This window comes from Neolamprologus brichardi, chromosome 22 (assembly GCF_056152115.1).
Source record: "Neolamprologus brichardi isolate AB-2024 chromosome 22, ASM5615211v1, whole genome shotgun sequence".
NCBI lineage: Eukaryota > Metazoa > Chordata > Actinopteri > Cichliformes > Cichlidae > Neolamprologus > Neolamprologus brichardi.
Genome location: NC_142124.1, coordinates 9,550,106 through 9,572,198, shown reverse-complemented (window position 1 = coordinate 9,572,198; position 22,093 = coordinate 9,550,106). Strand labels below are relative to the sequence as shown.

Here is a 22,093-nt window from a genome sequence, read left to right as displayed (position 1 = left end):
TTTTTTTATTTATTCCACTGAGAAATGGGCACTGAGCAAAACCACCTCATAATAAAACTACACAAAAAGTTGCACCGTCACGAAGGTGTGTTGCTTCAGATAGCAGCGAGGCATGAAAAACAATCCAATCCCCCCAGTTTAACAAAGTCTTCAGTCAGGTAGGAACACGGCATTTTTTTGTCAGTTCCTTGAAGCATAATTTAAATTAACTTTAACTTTAACTAGTCACAGGGATGTAAAAACTGCATGTATAAAATTACCAGACAAAAACTAATTTAAATCAGTTTTAAAAAGTAGGTTTTTGCCCTCTAGAAGATATGCCTCTTCCATCTTTATTGTTTCCATGCCCCATGAACTTCTCTCTCTGTTATATATGTCTGGCTTTAATGCAGCATTTTATGACACCACCAGATATTTTATCTTTACAAGGCCTGAGTTATTAGTCGCTTTATTTAGCAGTTTTATTCTTTAGAACGTCTCACATACCTGTAGCTCCCATTTCCCAGAGGAAGATTATGTGTTTTAAACTTCCTCTGGATCGTTCACACGTTAATGTCACGTTGCAGTCATGCGGGAGTCATTACAGTTGCAAGACTATAGGTGTGAATTGGCATCAAACCTCCTGAGACAGGATGTCAAGACAGCCTTGTTGTCCCAGCACCACTTTAAAGTGAAGAGAAAAAAAAACAAGCAAGCTTTAGACTTTTTGATGTTTCACATTCACTAGCTGTTTAATTTGCAGTGTTCCCTAAATACACTTTAACAGTGCATTATTTATTCTTAGCTTAGTGATAGCTGAGCAGTGTGATCTGTTAACGTTTTTGGAAACAAGTTTGAAAGGCTCTTTCCACACACGAGGTCCAAACAGTTTGAACAGAATTAGGCTGGGATGTTTCCCACAGGTGTCCTCCCTCACACGTGCCACACAGCAGGAAACGTCCAGTTCAAACTATTCAAAATACTCCCCGTCTCTTGAGCTTATTTGATGTCTGCGAGTCTGCTTGGGTCCCAGTAAATTTCATCATCAGCTACTGGCTGTTATCTTTATATGTTGCGTACCCTGAAAGCAGTTACATTGCTTTTCTGAGCTTCTGAGACAATGATGTGGGCAACAAATCATTGTCATTTATTTTTATAAAGAACTCAGAAGCTTAAACAAAGACATGCTTTTTCCGACTTCCACCCAGTATTCAGAAGATGTGAACATCCTGGTCCAGCATCACGGACGATTTTGGTGACTTTGGTGTAACTTACAGAGCTACAATATTTTCTCCTTCCACATTATGCAGCTCCTACTCGTGAAAAATACACACACACATCTGTACTCTCAGAGTATTATGTAGCACTGAGATTTGGGGAATCACAGCAGGGTGTGCGTCAAAGAGCAGGAGTCACGGCGAGGGCAGGACGTCGCACTAACAGGTCACCGTGGAGACAGATAAAAACTGGCAGCATATCAGAGAATTAAGATCTCAGACTGTGAACAGAGACACGCACATATTTACTTTAAGTGGAGCAGTAACGGTATCTAAAACCTCACTAAAAGAAAGTGGAAGTTTTGTTGTGTTTGAAATGAAGTTTTTGCAATAAAACACTAAATCTAATTTTCCACATTAAAGTCTGCTTGTCCTTCTTTGGAAACCTGCTGCTAATCTCGGCTAAAGGCTACATTAGCTGCTACTAGCATAACACACCCGAATCTGCAGTTGCATTGAGAATAAGGAATAATAAAGGAATAAAAAAGTCCAAGGCTGTTTTAAATCCACTCTATAGTGGGCATGTATGAAAGAGGGACACTGTTATGTTTGTGCATCCATCCATGCAGGATGGACGTTTTAGCTTGTGAGGGCAGCAGTCAAAGCAGAGAAACCCAGATCTTCCTCTCCCCCCACCTCGTCTAGCTCATCTGAAGGGCATACCAAGGCATTCCCAAGCCAGCTGAGAGATATAATCCCTCCAGCATGCTCTGGGTCTTCCCCGGGGCAACTCCTGCTGGGATATGCTTGTAACATCTCTCCTAAGAGTACACCCGGGATGCATCTGTTCAAGGATCCAACACATGCGATGGTTGTGCTTACTGGTTTTCACTTTATTTATCAGTTGCACAGACAAAGACACAGTCAGTCCAGACCTCTGTCTCCGCTCGTCTCTTCCTTCACTACGAAAAGAAACGGAGACCCTCATCAGTCCAGTCGCCACCACCTGTGGCCTCACCTGTCTCCCGGCACCGCCCCCTTGAGCTCAATGCACCACTTCTGACCTGCAACTAAGTCAGGGACCACACCTCCGCCACAGCATCCTAGTCAGATGCATGAACCACCTACTGCGTCCTAGAGATGGGCAGACTGATCTAAACATCTATATCGATACCAACACTGGTAGTGGTATTTGATCGATGCTAGCGCTAGGACTGATAGGATGCTTTGTTTCTACCCTCTTAGCATGAAGCGTACTGAACTGTGTTAAACATTTTTTTCTTTGGAAAATTAAAAAACATACATCAGTTATAATCTGTGAAAAATATGCAAACCTTTTTGTGCTGAATTGTATTTATAGCCTGTAGCACATTTAAGCAACAGTGGCTGAGCCAAAGTGCTTTAGAGGCTGGCACAAAAAGAAATTGCTAACTGATGATGATTCATTTATAAATCATGTAACACAAGCTGCCTTTACAGGTTAAAAGTATTTGTATTGGTATCAGCACCAGTGGCTGATTTTCATTTGAGTCAGAAAGGTAGAATGTTAAGTTATCAACCAACATCAAATTTAATTAGCATTGGCTGCAGGTATAAACTGTGTGTTTACTGGTAGTTTAAAAATTACCAGAATGTGAAACTGAAGCAGAGACTTCTTGGGTCACTTGTTAGTACAGTAAGCCACACAACATTTTTTTTGGCTGATAATACATCTAAAATATCTCAAACAAATTGGATAGGTCTGGTTCAGTCACAGACTATTCGCCTTAATTGAGTTTAAAATGATAAACAACAACAAACCCTGTTCAGTTGTTATAAGCATGTAAATCAGCTGCAGAGACTGAAACCATGTTTGTAGCAGGCTGTAAACATGTTTATTCCTGCTGTAACACGGGAGTCTGTGGGGATTAACTCATATTTGGAGTTAGTCTCGAGTGGCCACCAGAGGAACTGTCGTTTATAGTCCTGGCTTTATTTTTTTACCCCTTGTATTATATAAGTATCAGTTCCTTCCACGGGACAGTTTGCATCAAACATTGAGACAACAAACTAAAGGACTAAAAATGACAATTATGCAGCAATCTTTACCAAAGGATCATTTTCTTTAAGCATGTCCGTAAATCTGGTTCATACCAAATGGTTTATCTGTTCTTCAGCAAATATTCTGGGAAGAATTACACAAAAGAGCTCAAATTTATCTGCAGCTGCTGTTAGTTAGACCTGGACAACACTCATAATTATTAATGTAAAAAAACATTTATTGTCACAATTATTGTTTCTACAAAACGTGAACAGTGCAAAGGTAGCAAGGTAGCACGATTTTCAGCGGTACTGTAGAAACACACAAGGTTCAACTTAATCACACGTTTCTTGTAAGTTTTCTATGATTGGTTAGCTTTAACCATGATAAACAAGCTGGGCTTCAGTTTAGTGCGGCTTCTCCTGAGACGACAAATTTACACTTTATTTAAAGTTCTGTAAAAGACTGCAATAGAAGAATATAAAAGCAGGTTTCATGGTGAGTTTGTTCACAATAAAAGAAACATATCTGGACAACCGGATAGCACAATAAATAAACAAGGAAAGTTCAGTTTCATTCCTCAGAAATCATTTAAATGACCTCTCCAGTGCTGGTTTGTGTTTATCAGTCTAACTATCAGGAAAGGGGGCGAGAGAGGAAGCAGCTCCTGCGTCACGGGGTTCAGTTTTCTGTGGACGCGGCCTCATAGCTGCCACTCAGAGGACGGATAGAAGCGTCTTTACTGATTCATTATGTTCAGTATATTTGTGCAGGGAAGCCTTAAAGCCACTTAAGGCTGAACATTTTAATGGGTTTTAATTACTGCGTAAAGTCGACATTCACTCTGTTCATGTGGCAAAACACGAGAGAAACATTAACATACAGAGAACTTAAGTAAACATTGAATAATGACTTTTCCCCCACTGTCTTTTTTCTTTCCCCCTTTTATTACTTCTGACATAATTATCTCAGTCTGCAGGCAGCGGTGTGTTACAACACAAAAACATGTCCATATTTATCATCATAAAAAGTGCTTTTTGTTTCTGTTTTTTCAATCATATCTTAAAAAAAACATCTTTATATTTCATAAAAATACAAAAAAGCATAAACATATAAACGTGTTATAAATGAATATAAAAGTATTTCAGCTTTCAGTTTCCTCTGCGTGCTGAAGAAAGCAGATTCTCCCAGAAAAAATGCTCAGATTACTACTTTAAAATCCTCATATACTGCAAAATTGTTTATATGTATTAAAAGAAATTCCTGCTAAAGTCCAGCTGGGATGTCTGTGGCTGATATTTTCTCCTTAGATGTCGATGAGGAGTAGCTGTTAATGGTTTGACTGGGGGACTGTTAGTTAGCGGGGATCAGCAGGATGAAACCGTCTTTACTCTTCTTGAAATCGGCGATGGTTTGACCGGCTTTGGTTTCCACCGAGATGTTCTTGGGCTTGCCTCGCATGTGAATCTCCAGACCTGAACGGCAAACCTTCACAGGAAACTGGACTTTTTTCACCCTGGAAGACAACAACGCAAACATGATCTGGTCAGTTAAATAGCAGAAGATGTTCAGAGAAAATTGCTCAGTGGGAAAATTACACAGCTTTAAAAGATGTCCACATCCATCCATGTCCATATACGGGCTGTAGAAATCACATTTATTGCCACTTATATATTATCTTGGATATTAGACGAAAATATGAAGCTGCTTTTGATTCACTTGGAGACAGACTTTTTGTTAAGCCTTTTTTGACTGAATTCACAGATGCACAGATATAAAACTAACTTTGATCTTTATTTCATTTTTACCCAGACATTAAAATACAGGTCTACACAAGCTAAGATTCAAGAGTCCCAAACCTGCCCACTGGTGCGTGGGTTTCAGGAACATTGCATTTATCGCTGCTAATCCAAAATCTTGGGATACCAAAGTTGCAGTCTGCTCCTCTTAGAAGTGTGTTTTGAATGTGTACCGCAACAAGACTACAACATCTCCAGAGCAAGTCACAAAGTAAAAAACAGAAAAAAAAACCCAAAACTGAAGCATCACCACAAAATATTTGTTATTGATCACCTAACACCTGGCTGTTTGCCGAGTTCCCCTGATCAAAGCAGTATCCAGCCCCTCTGCTGACAGCTGGGGCATGAAAGTGTGCCTGGGCTCGCTTGGCTGCTGCACAGTCAGCTGAAGATGATCCACTGTGAAGTCGCTGCTTCCTCCTCGACCCCCGGGGATCCCGCAGCCTCAGCGTGGCTGCCTTGACCCCGCTGCTCCACCAAACACAAGCTGGCCCGGCACATGGCTGGATCTGTGCAGCATGCTTATAAAGACTCTAACACTGAATCCACCTACGTCGTAGTCAGAGGCCCAGGGGAGTTTAAGACTCAGTCTCCTGCTTGTAAGAATGTTTCTCTTGCGAATGTATTCTCTTTTTCTCCAATCAGCAAACACTCTCAGTTTCAATTCAAGTTAATGGCTTTAAAAAAAGAGATGAAAGGCAATATTTACATAATGACTATTTGTGGATGCCTCTGAATATTGGTAATGCGACTGATGATAAAGCTGGCTTGTTAGGATAAGCCAACTTGGCAAGCTTGAGGTTAGTTTGGCAAGACAGACGAGTGTGTTGTTTCAAAGTGTTTGTGTCATCTTCTCCCCAGACTGCATGGTCGTCTTCAAAAATATGGCTGGAAATCATAAAGGATAAAGTCCCATTTTTGGGAAGATTGCATAATTATTGTTATGCAACAGTGCTGGCAATCGTTGGTGCAAATCTGAGGAGAAACACCTGAAATCTTAGGTTTTAAATATGCAGTTTATTATAGTGTTATATAAATATATAAGGCTATATACATTAGCGGAATAGAGATAGGAATAGGGTGAACTGGATTATAAGTGTGCTAGGTTTTTGTGTGTGCATTGTGTTTTAACCCTTCACCAAACTCTGGGGACCTCTCATAAAGTCGGTTAAAAGTACAATAAAAAAAATTCTCCTGCATATTAAATATAATCTGAGGCTTTGCCCCCTGGCACTAGATTGCATATATTGATTGCAACGTCCTGATCCAACATTGTTTGGACAAATATTTTTGCCTCCAATTAGGCTCAGGTTCATACTCGAGTTTCTCTTTGACAAGCAAGCAAAATGTTTTTTTTCTGGAAGTGGTATTTGCTGGAACTTTCAGTTTTACCTCATTTGTTTGAATTGTTTGAGTTGAGCAAAGACAAGTCTGTATTGAACATTTAAAGATGATAATTAGTATTAAATACATTTAACTTTCATTTTCATGAAACTGGTTGTCAAGTTTTTACTATAGCTAACCAACATGATTAGACTAGCTTATTTGCTAGTTTAGCAAATGAATTGATTTGCTAAACTAGCAAATAAGCTAGTTCAGCTAGCAAATAAGCTAGTTCAGCAAATTAATTTTCTAATTCATTTGGTATAAACTAATCATGAAGTTTTTGTTTAGCCTAGCTGACGGTATTCAGGTTTCTCATGTGATGTCAGAGGCGCATTGCGTGCATGTGTACTCCCTGACGGGTTGGTGAGTGGTTGCTGGTTGTCACTAGGCCAAATAATAAGAGTGCTTCACCAAAAACCTCCTTTTCCCTGTACTTTAATGTCTAGCAGATTGTCAAGGTTCTTCATGGTTTGCATGGAAGACAGCGGGTTGTCTGCAAACACTTGCTAACTTCTAGTTGAACTAGAACAAAAAATTGCAATGGAGAACATATGTCTTAGTGCTGTAGCCAAAATGTTAAAAAAGTGAAACTTTTGCTTTATAGGTAAAAGGGCTTAATTTCCTGTTTTAGCTGCTTATATTATAACATTTATAAGAGAAAATTAAGCGTAGTCACTCTTTTATAACTATACAAAACTGATTAAACACATTAAGCTGTCAGAGGTGTGACATTTTACTTTGAAAGACAGCTTTTTCCAGCACACAAAGATTAAACAGAAATGTCTCTTTGCTCAGACAGTTCTGTCACTACCTCGTCACTGATGTGAGCCTGACAGTTACAACTTAGTCATGTGGATTCAAGGCCTATTCTGATTTAATTAAGTTGATTAGCTGTGCAGGCTAATGTAATAAAATAGTGACTGCCTTCCATTTATGTTTCTATTTAAAACCATAACAGACAATTACAGAGAAATGCAGCCGCATTCTGAATAAAACAAAAAGATTATCCGGTGGAAAACCTCATATTTGGATCAGGTAATCAAATTGCTTAAAAATATGTTTCAAGTCAATCAGTGGGGACATATTTCTTGAATTATCTGACGGAAACTGAGATCTCTATTTTTAAAGTTGCAGATGCATTATTTGCTGTGCTCTTTCTAAAAGAGTTTGACCTCAGTCACTGCAATTTTCCAGAGCTGTGATGCTATTCATCATGAATCACCCCAACAGGTGTGGCCCTGCTGTTTTTTTCTCAGCCAAGCCAACCCTGCCTGGCTGAACCCCCAAACCAGCTGTCCAGCCCTGCTGGAGTATGATAAACCTGACACAAAAACCCACTGACCTCCTGAGGGCTTTTTTAATTTGTACACAATGCTGACCTCATCTTAGCACTACCAGAAGTGAAACCCAACTCCGGCAGCGCACATTGAGAAAAGCCTCTGGCTGCGCCTGAGGACAGTGGATGACAGGCTGCAGAGGCCTGTGAATTTTTCTGCTGCAGCAAGAGAATTTTGATTTTAAGGCTGAGATTGTCCACAATAACCAGACTGTCCTCTACCAATAGAAATCGGCCCAGATGTTGCTTGTGCAAACATTTAATGTTCACAAGCACTAGATGGGGAACCACCTTTAACTAGAGGGTCATTGGAGGACCTCACTTTGCAAATTCATTAAAAAAAAAGAACAGATTAGCCATCTTTAAGTCTACATAAATGTTTTAGATAACGTACATAGCAGGAAAGACATTCTCTCAAGGTGCACAAGAGGATTAAAGAAGTAACTGCACACTGGGACAGATGGAAGTCACTGACCGAGTGCACGATTTCTCAACACATTTCCATTTTTTCCAACTTAAATGATGCTTTAAAGCTGCAAAAAGCATGTTGTTACATTACAGCCAAACCTCCCAGGAAGCAGTTTGGGGTGGATGGATCGGTGTACAACCAAACCGTCAATGTCTGACACTGTGGTGTCCAGCCTGTGGTTTGCATCCAGCCTTTAACCAACAATTACCACGACCATGACCCTGCCCTAACCAAACTGTTCCATTTACCTAAACCCACCCTTTAGACAACACCCTTATGAATGATTAGTTTGTTTTGATGTATTGTTTTTTGCAGTTATGGACTGCTGGATAGTTTTTTTAATATATTAAAGCTTCTCACAATAATTTTGTAGTTTTGAGTAATTCAGACTACAACTATTTAACAGTTGTTTTTTTAAAACAGACGAACTGCTCAGACAAACAATCCAGATTCTGGCCAAATTCTTGCACAAACCTGTTGCCCAGTAGCCAGAAATGCATCCTCACTCGCTCGGAAGTTTCTGGCATGTTTAAAACTATCACCACAAAATCACAGATGCTCTCCTATCAGCCCTGATTTATGAGAGCAGCAGTGACCGAGAGTGAGAGCGGAACTGTAATAAATGTAGCGGAAAATAAACAACATGGTGGCTTTAATTTGATTTGATTCGTTTTCTCGTGTAAGGTCACATTAGTATTGATTTCAGATGTCTCCAATCTCGTCGCACATCTATTAATGAGCAACAAGATGCCCCCCCCCAAGACAGAGACAGTTAAGTGGTTTGAGGAGCTCTTGTGGTCTGAGTTTACTTGGGTGAAGGTTTGATTCTTTTATTCTCTTTGAAAACCTTCGATATTAGATGTTAGCGTTCTCTGTCTGTACTGTGCACCTATACAGAAAATAAAAAGCAGGCCCAGAAATGCAGCTCGACCTTGACATAAAAGTGAACCTGTTGGGATTGGCTTTTTTTTCTTATCTTCTGTTATATATAAGGTCTAAAAAGGCCGTTCATTTTAAACATGGCTGAAGGCCAGCATGTTTATAAAAAAATGATTGCTAAGTTTCAGTTTTTTTCTATTCTTGGCTCTATATGATGTCAATAAGAGCTGATGTCTTTAATGTAATCATCTGTGAGCATCTTTACCTGCAGGAGGGGCAGTTAGTCAGAGGATAGTTAAATTATAGCTCTGTCAGTAGGATGACAACCTCCTTGCTACTAGGTTAAAGAGGCAGGTTGCCTGACGACTGCATTAAGTTTTTTTTTTTTGCTTAGGGAAACTGATTGCAAACTGCTGCAGTGACCAGTTGGTTGCAAAGTGACTGCACAGGTCAACTGGTGGAAGACAACCGGTCTCCAAACAATCGTGCTCTGAATCAGACTGGCTGTAATCACTCTCCGAAAGACTGAGAAAGGTTTGCAAATCTTATTTATAAACCCAGGGAATACAACACGATGCTATCAATCTGAGTCATACTGCACCAATAAGAAACACTCGTCTGTGCTGCGCCTCTTTACAGTAGGTGATTCAACTGGTTGCAGACTATTTGGGTTATATTTCTATATGATAACAAGATTACTTACATTTCTGTTTATGATTGGACGATTAAGACATATATGACACACCCATTGCATGTAATGTGTTGATGTTAGTGTGACTCAGTCTTATTGCCATTTTATCAGTGTCTTGATGCACCAAACTCACTTTGAGGACAGGTCACATCTGGTCGTCTTCTTCAACAAGACTGCAAGCTCACTGAATAAGGTCGCAATAATTTTGTTTGGGCCATCGTCTCCAACCAATGTTTTCCAAATGTTCATACAGAGAGAAGCTAAAGCAGCTTGTCTCTGATAAACTGAGGTGCTGCACCAAGGCTTAGAATAAAGTAAATAAAGATTATTTTAACTTTGAGCTGTGGACAAGCTTCTCTATCACAGTCCACAAATAAAAAATATGCAGCTGGTAATGAACAGAACCAGTCGTCTTTCGTTCTTTCCTCTCATGAAGAAGACTCACACCTCAGGTTGTTGTGAACGCTGTGTGGCTAAAACAGTCACCATGATTGGAAAGCGTTAGCTGGGTTACACGTGCTGCTCTCACTGCCTATGACAGGAGGAGTGAAAAGCTGTTTAACAATAATAATAATTTTTCCATCCATCTTTTTTTCATATATACAATTTCTTCACATATTTTCAAACAAAGATGTAAAGATTCCCCTCTGCAAACTACCCATCGTAGTTGTCATTGTGATAGCTTATTTTATGAACATCTCCCCTTTGGTATTGAGTTCAAAATGTCCTCCATGGAAATCATAAAATCAGTGACACATATTAGGAGACAGTCTGTACGGGAGCAGTGAGATGTGGTATATAAACATGGTCCACAGGCTCCTGTCTGCAAAAACGTCCTCATGCTGCAGTCAAATAATTCATGGAGACGACGGTGCAGACAGAACTGGGGCGAGCAGCAGCTCCTGGAGGAGCCCTTGGACCCTCCTCATCTCATCTCCCCTTTTTTTCTGCCTCCTCCTCCCCCTCTTCAGCTTTTTCCAGGATTTCTCCCTGTCAACCCCAATATGATGCTGGATGCTGATAATCCGATGTGAGTACATGCCTCTGGTGTCTCCATTAAGGAGACTTACAGGCCATTTCATTTACAGCTGAGCCGCATGTGTGGTGAGGAATAGCCAGTGAGCCTGCTGAAACACAGGGCTTCTGATGCTGTGTGTGCCACTGTAGGAAAATCAGATCAACAACAGCACTCCCATGCAGCATAGCTCAGAGGGAGTAATGTGCCAACACGGATAAAAGATGCTTCTAATGTCTTTTTACACAGTTTTCTTTAGAAACAGTTTGTCCTGCTGGAGGACACTGCTCAGTAAACTGAATATTTTATAATATTATCAGAAGCTTCTCTTCACTTTAAACAGAAAACGCGGATCAGTGCCTCCAAGGGACAAGCGGTGACACAGCAACCACGATTAAATCATGACTGATAATTAAAATGTAACTGCTGAACAATAAAAAGATTATCTGTCCCAAGGAGACAGAAGCATGACACACTTGCATGGGATATGCACAGTATGATTGAAACATCACCTGCATTTATGTTTATGAGCCTGTGTGTCTGCACCGCTCTGCCATCAAGACTTGGAGCTGATGAATACACATATCAACTGTTAGTTTCACTAAAACAGACTGGAGAGAAGACCTCAGTCTATACACGCATTGACAGAACTATGACTGGGAAAAAGAGCGCACGTCTACGGTGGATGAATATAAGCTGTTTTATTATGGCCAAATAAACTGTAACTAATACTATCAAACAAACTTATCGTAGCTGCGCCACCACGACTTATAGTTACAGCTGTGGGTGGATGCAAATCAGCCTGCTTAATACGATCAACTGAATGGAAGCCTCTGATTCAGGACATCCTCCAAACTTCACCACTAACAACAGCTATTTTTTATTCGCATAAGGCGAGTAGATCTGAAGTTCATCAAACAGCTTTATGTTAAATAATTTCATAAAACATTAAATCATAAGTGTGATTTGCATTTTAGAAAGCTTTGATTTCAATTCACATGCTGACTAGAAACCATGTGCTTGAGAGTCTAAGGAGCTTGGAAGGAAAAGCGTCTGGACTTCTTTGAGTTGCTTGAAGACGTTTCACCTCTCATCCGAGAAGCTTCTTCAGTTCTAAGGGTCAAATGGTGGAGAGTCCCAGATTTAAACCCAGTGGGAGTTTCCCAATCCAATTTTCGGATGAGAGGTGAAATGTCTTCAAGCAACTCAAATAAGTCCAGACGCTTTTCTTTCCAAGCTCCTTAGACTACGATGACCTGGATGACTGAGAACCTTCACATCCACCATGTGCTTGAGAGTTTATAGTATATGGACTGTTTTATTTTAGCCTTACATTAAACTAAAGCACCTTCCACACCATGTGGATCCACTTTTTCTGTTGTGCCTTTAAGGTGGCAGTGTTGGTACTGACAGCTAAATTTATGTCTATACAAAAGAAGTTAACACCTCTATCTGAGGTGATGCAAACATAACAGATGCCATCAATGTTGCTGTGCTGCGATGGTATCATGGTGACTAGCTGTGACCCTAAAAGATGGATGCAGTCACAATTTGAAACTAGACATTGACGTGTAAGGCGAGATCTGATGGCTGCTGCATGCTCACTGGCTAATGACTTGTGACTGACTGATCCTTAGCCAATGATCTTAAAAGGTTTACCATACTTTAAGTCTAATGGGGACCATAACTTAAAAATAATGTTCAGTGTTTCAGTGTGACCTGAAATTAGTGATTGAGCTCATGAACTTTGCCATAGATATTTATACAGTTTTAAGTAGGGATGGGTATTGTTTAGGTTTTATCTGATACCAGTACCAAACCGGTACTTTTGAAACGGTGCCGGTGCTTAAACGGTGCTTGAACCGGTGCTTAAAGAATGAAGAACACAAACTTTGTCCAAAAACCTCTCATGTTCAGCTGTTTTTTTGTAAAAAGATAACAATGTTAGCCTTTTCTACAGCTATAGGGGATTTATGGTATCATTCTTGGCTGGAAGCAGTGCTTAAACAATGGGGGAAAAAAACACAAACTTTATCCAAAAACCTCTCATGTTTAGCTGTTTCCCACTTTTCCTTTGGTCATTTTAGCCTTTTTGGCCAGGGTGAAGGGAGTATCTGCCATCAAACAAGAAGACAGCCTCATGTAACTATGACGGTGTTTGCTAGTTCACCTTACATGCATTAATTTAATAACGTGGTTAGCCTACTCAACGTAAATTACACACGGACAACATTAAGCTACTCACGCAGAGAAGCTGCTGCTGCTGCATCATCATCCGTCATCATTTCTGCTACACTGGCAGGGCTAGGGGCCAGGACTCTACTCTTCGGGTTTTTGGGGGATGTCCGATAACAGGCAACCCACCCGCAGTAGATGTGCTCGGTGTGAGGTCTCGCAGCAAGCTATCAAATACTGTGCATTTCTCAACTTTTAAAAAAAACGCTATGGGTCGCCAGGTGTTTCATCAGATTCGAGGAGTTACCTCCTTTGCACAGTATCACCTTAAAGCACTTGTTGCAGGCTGCTGAGTTTGCATCTTTTGCTGTGAAGTACAGCAAAACTTTTGACCGCTTTGCCTTGGGCATTTTTAATCTGTAGCTCTGCTCTAAAAGAACGTACGTACCTGGGCCCGCCTACTACGCTTGCAAAGGTAAAATGATTGGCTGGAATCCAAAGTGTGTGACATCTCAGGAAAAAAAGCACCGAAGTAAAGCACCGAAATGTGCGCTGCTTTTCGGTCTGGTTACAGTTACTACTGTTTATGTCATAACCGGTGCCATGATGGCACCGGATACCGGTACCAATCCCTAGTTTTAAGTGTAAGTGGTTTAGCCCTCTAGAGTCGTATCAAATGACCAATTAAAAACAATGTGGCAGCAAAATACACCATTGCTGAGTCTCCATTTCAACGTATGTTATTGTATATTACGACAGTGATACTGTGATTTTTAGGATTTGTATTTAGTGTTGTTGTTTTTTGGTTTTCTCGAATGTTTGTTGTGAGGCAACTTCTGAATGTCACAGACTTTGGACAAAGAGCCACCACAGGCAAACTGTACAAGCTGTCTCCAGGTGGGAACCAGAAGGAGTGATGAACTGTGGAAGTGTCAGACCTGTGACAACTGTAAAGTCAGGTTGTGCAGTTTTTAAAGGTAAATTCAAGGATTCAAAAAAAGCCACTTGTGCTTTTGCCCCTATGTGACTGTGTCGTTCCATATACTATGACCCCTGTGAGGATTTTTAATTTATCCTCTCCCAATCTGTCATCTGCCCATCTGTCCCTCGTCACCACGACTAATCTTACACTGTGCAGTTTATGTAAAATCTTAATTAACTCAAGAAGTCTCAAACTGTCGAGCTGCAACAACAAAACATAGTATTTTGCTTAAAGAAACCCCAAAAAGTACACAATAAAGGAGGAAATGCAACGTCTGTTGGTTGTTGCTAATTCTCTGAAGTAAAAAGCTTGTATCAGAGGCCTGTCAGATTAGATAACAAGCAGAGAGAGCGACAACGTCTGCTCCTAATGATCCCACAGACCCTAGACAACATCAGACTGTCAAAACACACAAATTCTCTTGTGCAGCCATAACTTTCACTTTCCGCTTCCACCGCACATAAACACACATGAACACACATAGCCTGCAGATAACACTTGGGTGTGTGAAAGAACAGGCAGAAACCTGCAAAAGAAACAACAGCTTGACACCTGAAGTCATGTAACGGCACCTTCCATCAGACACTGTTAATGAGAACTTTTTGCACTGTGCAAAAGATCAGAAAGGTTTCCTCTTTTTCTGGGTTCTCTGGCAATTTCTTTATCTGAATCCTCGGGTTTAGGAAAAACTGGTCCTTGAACTACACAGGTGTGCACAGACTGACCGAGCAGAGCAAAATCTGAGCATGCTCTAAAGGGACTCCAGGTCCAAAGAGGAGGCAAAACTGATGAAGGCATGTTGGACGACCAAGATGAGATGCTTTAGTTTGCAGACTGTGAACTATGTATGCACTACACAAGATGTAGTCTGTCTCAGCTTATCTGACTGAACTTAAAGTCTTCTGGTTACTTCCTCGCCCACTCTCCTTTTCCTTTGGTTTGTGTTTTTATGAAAAAGATTCACAAATAAAATTTTCATGCAAGAGCGAAAAATTTCAGTTCACACAGAAGCATTTTCACAACACTTCTTGCCACCCTGGACATATTTGCATTTAATTGTTTCTTTCCCATTCACTTTGTATCCAGTTGAAGCTGCACAACTGAATACAGTATGAACACTCGGTTGTGATTGGAAACTGGATTAAAGGAGAAGTTTGCCATTTATAAAACCGTGTATTTGGTTCATGATGTTAAAACTGGTCTCATACTGACATATACAATACTAACCAGAAACCAAACCTCTGAAATATAACAAAACCCACAGAGCCTTACACTATGGGGACTGACTTGTTTTGATGCAAGACGCCAATAGGTGGGTATAATCTGTAAAACAAAAAAGTGTAAAAACAAGACGCACAGCTAAACCACTTCTTAGTTTGGAGCAGTAAACTTCCTGAAGCTACTCAGATAACAGGCGTTCCCTTCAACGCTACATTTTTTGTATAGATCCCACACACATTACATAACATTAGTCGGTTACAATTAATTATTTGTCATTACTTAACGTGACCCTGTTTGCTGTCTCCCCCTCTTTGCAATCTTCCATCCCATCCATCTTCTTCTCAGAATTTGACACTCTGTCCTCACAATCCTCCAGTTTTCCCCTTGCAGTCTTAATTAGCACTTCCCCAGCTGCCTGGCAACCATCGCTGGGGCAACAGCATCATCTGCAGCCCCCACAGCGGGGACAACGGGGGCTGAGGCCACTCAAGTCTTCGGGTATGAGGTGGCTGGGCAGGCGGGGAGCCGACCATCCTGCAGGGTTCGCTTTAGCGTCATAGCGTTGATCATCACCACCCATCCATTATGATAACCATCAGCGTCATCGCTAACAGTGGGCCTATCTTAACTGGCTGCACCCTGCGTCGTGAGCCTCAGCAGGGGGGCATTCTGGGAAAAAAAAAGTGATTCATACTGTAACAACAGCAGAGTTGATGCATACAGAGCGACTCCGAATGGATAAAATATGATTTAAGATGCGACGCCAACACTCTGCAGACTTAAAAATGGCTCATGCACATGGCTTGAATCACTGAGTGAAAGGCACTTAAATAATTTCCCTGGTCCTGATTAATTCTCGGGACAACAGACATGTTTCTGAGATAAGAGCAAATCCGTTTAAGAGAGAGTCAATGACGGAGCGCACGAAGCAAGAGCCCAGCGTCTCCTCAAATTGATTATCGATAAGGCGGTCGAACTTTATCAGGGGTTTTTATGCAGCAGGAACATTTGTCACTGGATAGGCAACTCTTAGTCATGCCTGCTACTGAACCCGTACTGGTGCAGATATCTTCAGCTGAGCGACGACAAAACAAACAGCCAATCATGTGCTTTGTTAAAAACATTTCATTTATTACTGTTTAGTAGTTGGCACTAAAGCAACATTGTAGTGAAGAATGAAAATGATTGTGAGGAATCCATTTGTTGCACTCGGAGGAGGATTTGGAGGCAGCACGTGTGCCGTTTGAATCCACAAAGAGGCCTTTTGATGCAGTTTCAAGGTCAGTGGCTCAGTCTGAGTGCACCCAGGAGGCTTTAAAAGTTAAACGAACAGGAGCCAACGCCTTCATAAACCTGCTCCTCCGCTGATGTCGTCTTTGATGTAAATGTGTGAGAAGGCGCTCATTAGGAAAGCATGATGTAGTAGATTCACCTTGTCTAAATCTTTCACAGCACACTTGATGTTTCGAAACACATCTCACGGCTGTACTGTAGCATCTCCTTCATCTGCATTCATGCCGCTTTCAATTTAATTCAATCCAATACAGTTTGATTTATATAACACTGGCTCACAACAACAGCCATCTCGTCATCATCATAAAGAGCCAACGGTTTCAAAGAAAACCTCAACGAGCAGACTCGGCAACAGAGGGGAGGAAGAATTCACTTTTAACATGTAGAGACCTCTGGCAGAACAAGAGTTAGGGATGCACAGTTGGTGCGGGTGACAAGAGAGAGAAGAAGAACAAGGAAGGAACAAGATGTTTTCATGAGAAGCACAGAAGTGAATGCAAACAGTGCACATGGACACATTTGCAAACACACTGTGCTCAGCATGCGGATAAATATGCAAGACACAAATCAGACAGGAGTAAAGCAACAAAAAGCAAGCTTTAAAGGGGGGCGAATAATGTTTTCCCCCATTTTCTGTCATAAAAATGATAATAAAATGGTGGTGGCTCATATTAAAGATGGATAAACTTTAAAAAAAAATATGGTTAATATATTTGCAAGTTATACCAGTGAGCCAACAGCTTAGAATATTATTTTCCACTCTCTCATCTATATGATTTTATTAGACGTATCTCTTTAAAGCTACTCTTTAATAAAAAATACTGGAAAAGAACAGTAAACTTCTACTTTAATAATAAAAGCTGAAACAGAATATTAATATTCCAAGAGGGAAAACTGAACTGTGTCTTTTCAGAAAAATAGAGCAAAACCAAACCAGGTAAACGGGAACACGAGAGGAGCACAGGAGAGACAAGAAGTCAGAGAACATGGGCTGCAAACTCAGGTAGGCAAACAAACAGAAACAAACAGATGTCCTGACAGCGAAGGAGTCAGGGAAGAGAAGGTTATATATACACAAGGAGCGGAAAGGGAAATAAAGAACAAAAGAAACAAATCAGGGAGAGACAGCCGATTAAAAAGGGGGCGAAAAACAAAGACTTCAAACTAGCAGAGAAGCAAACCAAGAAATAAATAAGAAACAGGCACAGAAACACAGGGGACACGTGCAAAAGTACAAAATACTAAAATACAAGAGGGGAGCCAAAGAAAAACTGACAGAACCAGCAGTGCAAATACACAATATGCACTCTAACTCCACTGTGTGAACACCATCAGGTAGTAAAGTCAAATACGAGAATTTAGAAACTTTGCCATAAAGTTCTGTGACATCATCATTTTAAGGAGTCTGCTGTACTGGGCCTGTTGTTAAAGGCTATTCGGTCCTGTTATGACCCGGCTCAAAGCCGCAACATAAAAAAGGAGACGAATACCAGAGTGTAGGTGAACAGAGGTTTTGTCTTAAAATGGAACATCAGGTCGGCTAAAATGGCTGGTGCCACCAAGGCAAAGACAAGACATTTGGTATACCTGTAGTGAGTCTGTTTGGCCTTGCTGACAGTAAGTCAGACTCGTTCCTGTTGTTCCTGTGGGCTTCACCATGGTAGCCATTTTTTTTGACAGAATTTCTTGGTGCAGTCAAAGTGGTGAAAAACAGGCCTAAGTCTTCACATTGTCCCCCTGGCTTCACTGAACATTAACATCTACAGTAGCTCAGGCTAGAGCAGTTTGCAGCTCAGTGTGAAGTAGCAAGAAGGAAAATTAGCACCTCCAAGTCAAAAAGCGCATCCACACTGACACGACTAGCAGTGATGTGACAACGGGAAACAGCAGAAACTCTGCGACATTCAGTGACTTCAAGTATAAATGGGTAAAACTACTGCTGGTGATCTTAAGTTGCCAAGTCCTGGGTTAAACTTTTCTCAAGTTTAAGGCAAGCGATTGAACTACCAGCAACTACCAGTGAGAATAAACGATGCCACTGACTGAAACATTTCAGCATGGTAATTATATGAGAAGGTTACCTAGGCAACTTGAGCCTGGAATGTCTGCCAGCTACTGACTTGTAGCTACAAAGTGACAAGCGAATTGCTCTTGTGTGGACACACCCTTGACGCCATGGATCTCTGTAGGAGAAAGGTTAAATGTCCACTCGAGTTTGGAAAACAGCTCTTGCCCCAAGTGGAGGAGTTCAAGAATCTCAAGTTCTAAGGTTGTTGTTTGTGAGTGAGGGTAGGATGGATTGGTGCAGCGTCTGCAAGGATGAAGAAGCTGTTGTGGTGAAGAGCGCGCTGAGTGTGAAGCAACACTTACACAAGGTCATTACAAAAGGGCCATGGACACAAGTGCAGAAATGAGTTTCCTCTAAAGAGTGTCGGACAAGCATTTAAAAAGGCAAGGAATGGAGATCATTGGGGTCTAAACAAGACGTTTAAACTGGACAGTAGATTTTAATCTTGTTTTTCACCACATAACCCAGTCATTTTACAGTCCTAATTCCTTATTGTTCCTCAGGTCTAACTCACTGGTCACCCTGTAATTTAAGGCAGGTTCAGACAACGCCTTTACATTTTAAATACGAGTTTGAAGCTGCGTTTGAGCTCAACGTCCTTACCCCATGCACAAGGTAACAACAGAGTAAAAACAAAAGGTTTATGGTGATGTTGTAACCCATATTCTGAGCTGTGCTCTGAATGTGAACCCTGCTACAGGTATCCTCTTAAGTCTATACTAAGCAGCAATTTAGCAGAAACACAATAATGTGTGGATGATTACAGCTAAATGATTTCCTCAACATAATGTGATACCACATGCATGACTATGCCTGCCTGTAATGAAAGTCACATGGTTTTCCTACACGGTTTGCCAGTGGCTGAAGTGCCATCCAGAAGGGCGAGGGAGAAGGAGAGATATTGTATTACCAACTTCCTGTAACATTAATGCTCTTTGAATTGGCCTTTTGTGAGTCACTCTCTAAAATGGATAAATGAAGCTTTTTCAAAGACATTACAGTCACGTGTTTCATATGAAGTCTCATCGCATGCAGTCTGTCACACTGGAGAGTCCAAATAAACAATCAATTTGTTGTTGTTGTCAGTCTGTCATGCGCCGCACACACTGCCTGTAGTCAGTGATTTAACTTTCCCATTTTGTATCCTTGAAACTATTGAATGTTTTTCATATGTTTTTGTTTCATAAAACTTGTCTGGCTCTCAGTCTTTTCTGTTGATTTTTTAAATAAGTTTATCCAGATGCTGAACACAATCATATGAACACTACCAAATATAGTGTCTATTGTTGTGAAAACAAAGGTTAAAACCAATTATATACATATATTTGAAATTAAACTTGTGAATTACACTTATTTTCCCTAAAGACAACTCAGACTCATAATAACTCATCATAATAACTTTTATATTTATTATTAAAAGTGAACATTTTTGTGCTTATACATGCATTTTCTGCAGCTTAGCCAGGTTGTGGGTGTAGCATAATTAACAGAGAGAGAAGCCCAGATGTCCCACTTCCTCGCTACCTTTTCCAGCTCTTGTGGGGGAACGCTGAGAAATTGCCAAGCCTGCCAAGACATGTAATCTCTTCAGTGTGTCGCGAGTCTGCCCTGGAATCTATTCCCAGTTGGACTGGGACTGTTCAGTGTGGAGGAGTAGCAGCTCTACTTTGAGTCCCCTGGCCTTAAATGACCATATTCCTCAGCCTATCTCTAAGGGAGTGCCCATACACCTTTCAGAGGAAACTCATTTCTGCACTTTTGATTTTATTCTTTCAGTCGCTACCCACAGCTTATGACCACAGGTGATGGTATGAATGCAAATCAGCAGCTTCGCTTTCATGACAAGCTCACTCTCCACCACAACAGTTCAGTGTGGTAGCAGCATCACTGCCAAAGCTGCACCAATTGGCAGCATTAACAGTCGAGGGGAGAATGAACCTCCCACTCCCCTCACTTGTGAACAAGACCCTGAGATAATGGCGCTCCTGTGCCTGAAAGCAACTAATCTGCAAACTGGAGTGAGCACTCCACACTTTTCCAGCTGAGAACCATGACCTTAATGTTGTTTACATTAAAAACATGTGTTATTGTGGGGAAATGGGGGCAATCGTGGCTCAAGAGTTGGGAGTTCGCCTTATAATCGGAAGGTTGCCGGTTCGAGCCCCGGCTTGGAGAGTCTCGGTCGTTGTGTCCTTGGGCAAGACACTTCACCCGTTGCCTACTGGTAGTGGTCAGAGGGCCCAGTGGCGCCAGTGTCCGGCAGCCTCGCCTCTGTCAGTGCGCCCCAGTGGCTGTGGCTACAATGCTTGCCATCACCAGTGTGTGAATGTGTGTGTGATTGGGTGGATGACTGGATATGTAAAGCGCTTTGGGGTCCTTAGGGACTAGTAAAGCGCTATATAAATACAGGCCATTTACCATTTACCATTCGTTATGTGAACTTGCAAACAATCTAAAATGACACCCCTGATTTAGACCATGTCTGATCTCTCAAAACGAGCATCTGGTCAAAGCCCAAAAGAGGGACCAAGAATATCCTGGATAATGTATGCCAGTTCTTTCTATAGCTGCTGAACTATAATGTGTGTGGCTGTGCCATGTGATTTTGTGCACATGGGATGAATCATTCACACTTGCGCTGGTGGAAGTCAACCACACATTGCACATGTCAACAAGGCGACCGACTTGACCGACTTTAATTAGCAGTGTGACTGAGGCTGGATTTTGTGGCTAAATGAAGAAAATCAGTGAAGCACATGACCTGCCAGCTCTGTGGGAACTGAGAAGGAAATGGGTCAGAGTTTATACACATTATTTACACCCGTCTGGGTTAAAAGCTGCTCCTGCAGTTACTTTGCATTTGATCAAAACTCCAATAACAAGTCAAAACAAGAACCTGATCAGAAGCTGCAGGTTTGGAAAAATCTTAAAAGAGACAAAAAAAATTAGGGACAAAAACATAAAAGAGGGGACGAGCTGACCGAGGAGAGTTGGAGCACAAGATGCAGCTCCTGTTGCTCCAGCCAGCAGGACCGACTGTGAGACGAGCACATTGAGGACAGCCACTGAGGGAGAAAAAAAGGGGAGGCAGAGAAACAGGGGAGGCTATTTCAGGACTTGGATGACGCCTTTCACGACCTAAAAACTGAATTTAGAAGTGAGAGGGCTGATTTCTCTCACACCTAGAATAACTGGCAAACTGTTGATGTCCAGCGAGGTCAAACAAGTCCTCGAGTCCATCATTAGCAGGTGAGCATGTGTGTTTATGTGATTCTCTTTGATCTGGGCATTAACGCCTAATCACAAGTCCTCTCACATATACTTTAGGGTTAATGAACTCGCACATTATTCTTGCTAAGCTGTAAAGGGATGGGTGACCCAGAAGACTGCTATTAATGCAACATCTTTCCAGGTCTTTCCATATTCATAAATGAAACTGCTGATGTGGAGACGAGTGGAGAAAATGCTGGAGAAGAGTCTGGAAGGAGCAGACTGAGGAAATGAAAACAAATAAGAGTTAGAGGAGGAGAGTGCAAGTGAGGAAACTAGATCTTAACACTTTG

The 22,093-nt window shown here is 41.2% G+C and overlaps 1 protein-coding gene across 2 annotated transcripts in view; it reads right to left on the bottom strand.

Annotated features, from left to right (window-relative positions):
• Positions 1 to 3,528: 3,528 nt before the first annotated feature.
• myo1g (myosin IG) overlaps positions 3,529 to 22,093 on the bottom strand; it is a 64,353-nt gene continuing 45,788 nt past the window's right edge. For both annotated transcript variants that reach the window (XM_006794377.3, XM_006794378.3), the window contains one exon: positions 3,529 to 4,732. In XM_006794377.3, coding sequence (XP_006794440.2) covers positions 4,570 to 4,732 — 163 coding nt within the window. In that variant the 3' untranslated portion in view covers positions 3,529 to 4,569. The remainder of the gene's footprint in view (positions 4,733 to 22,093) is intronic.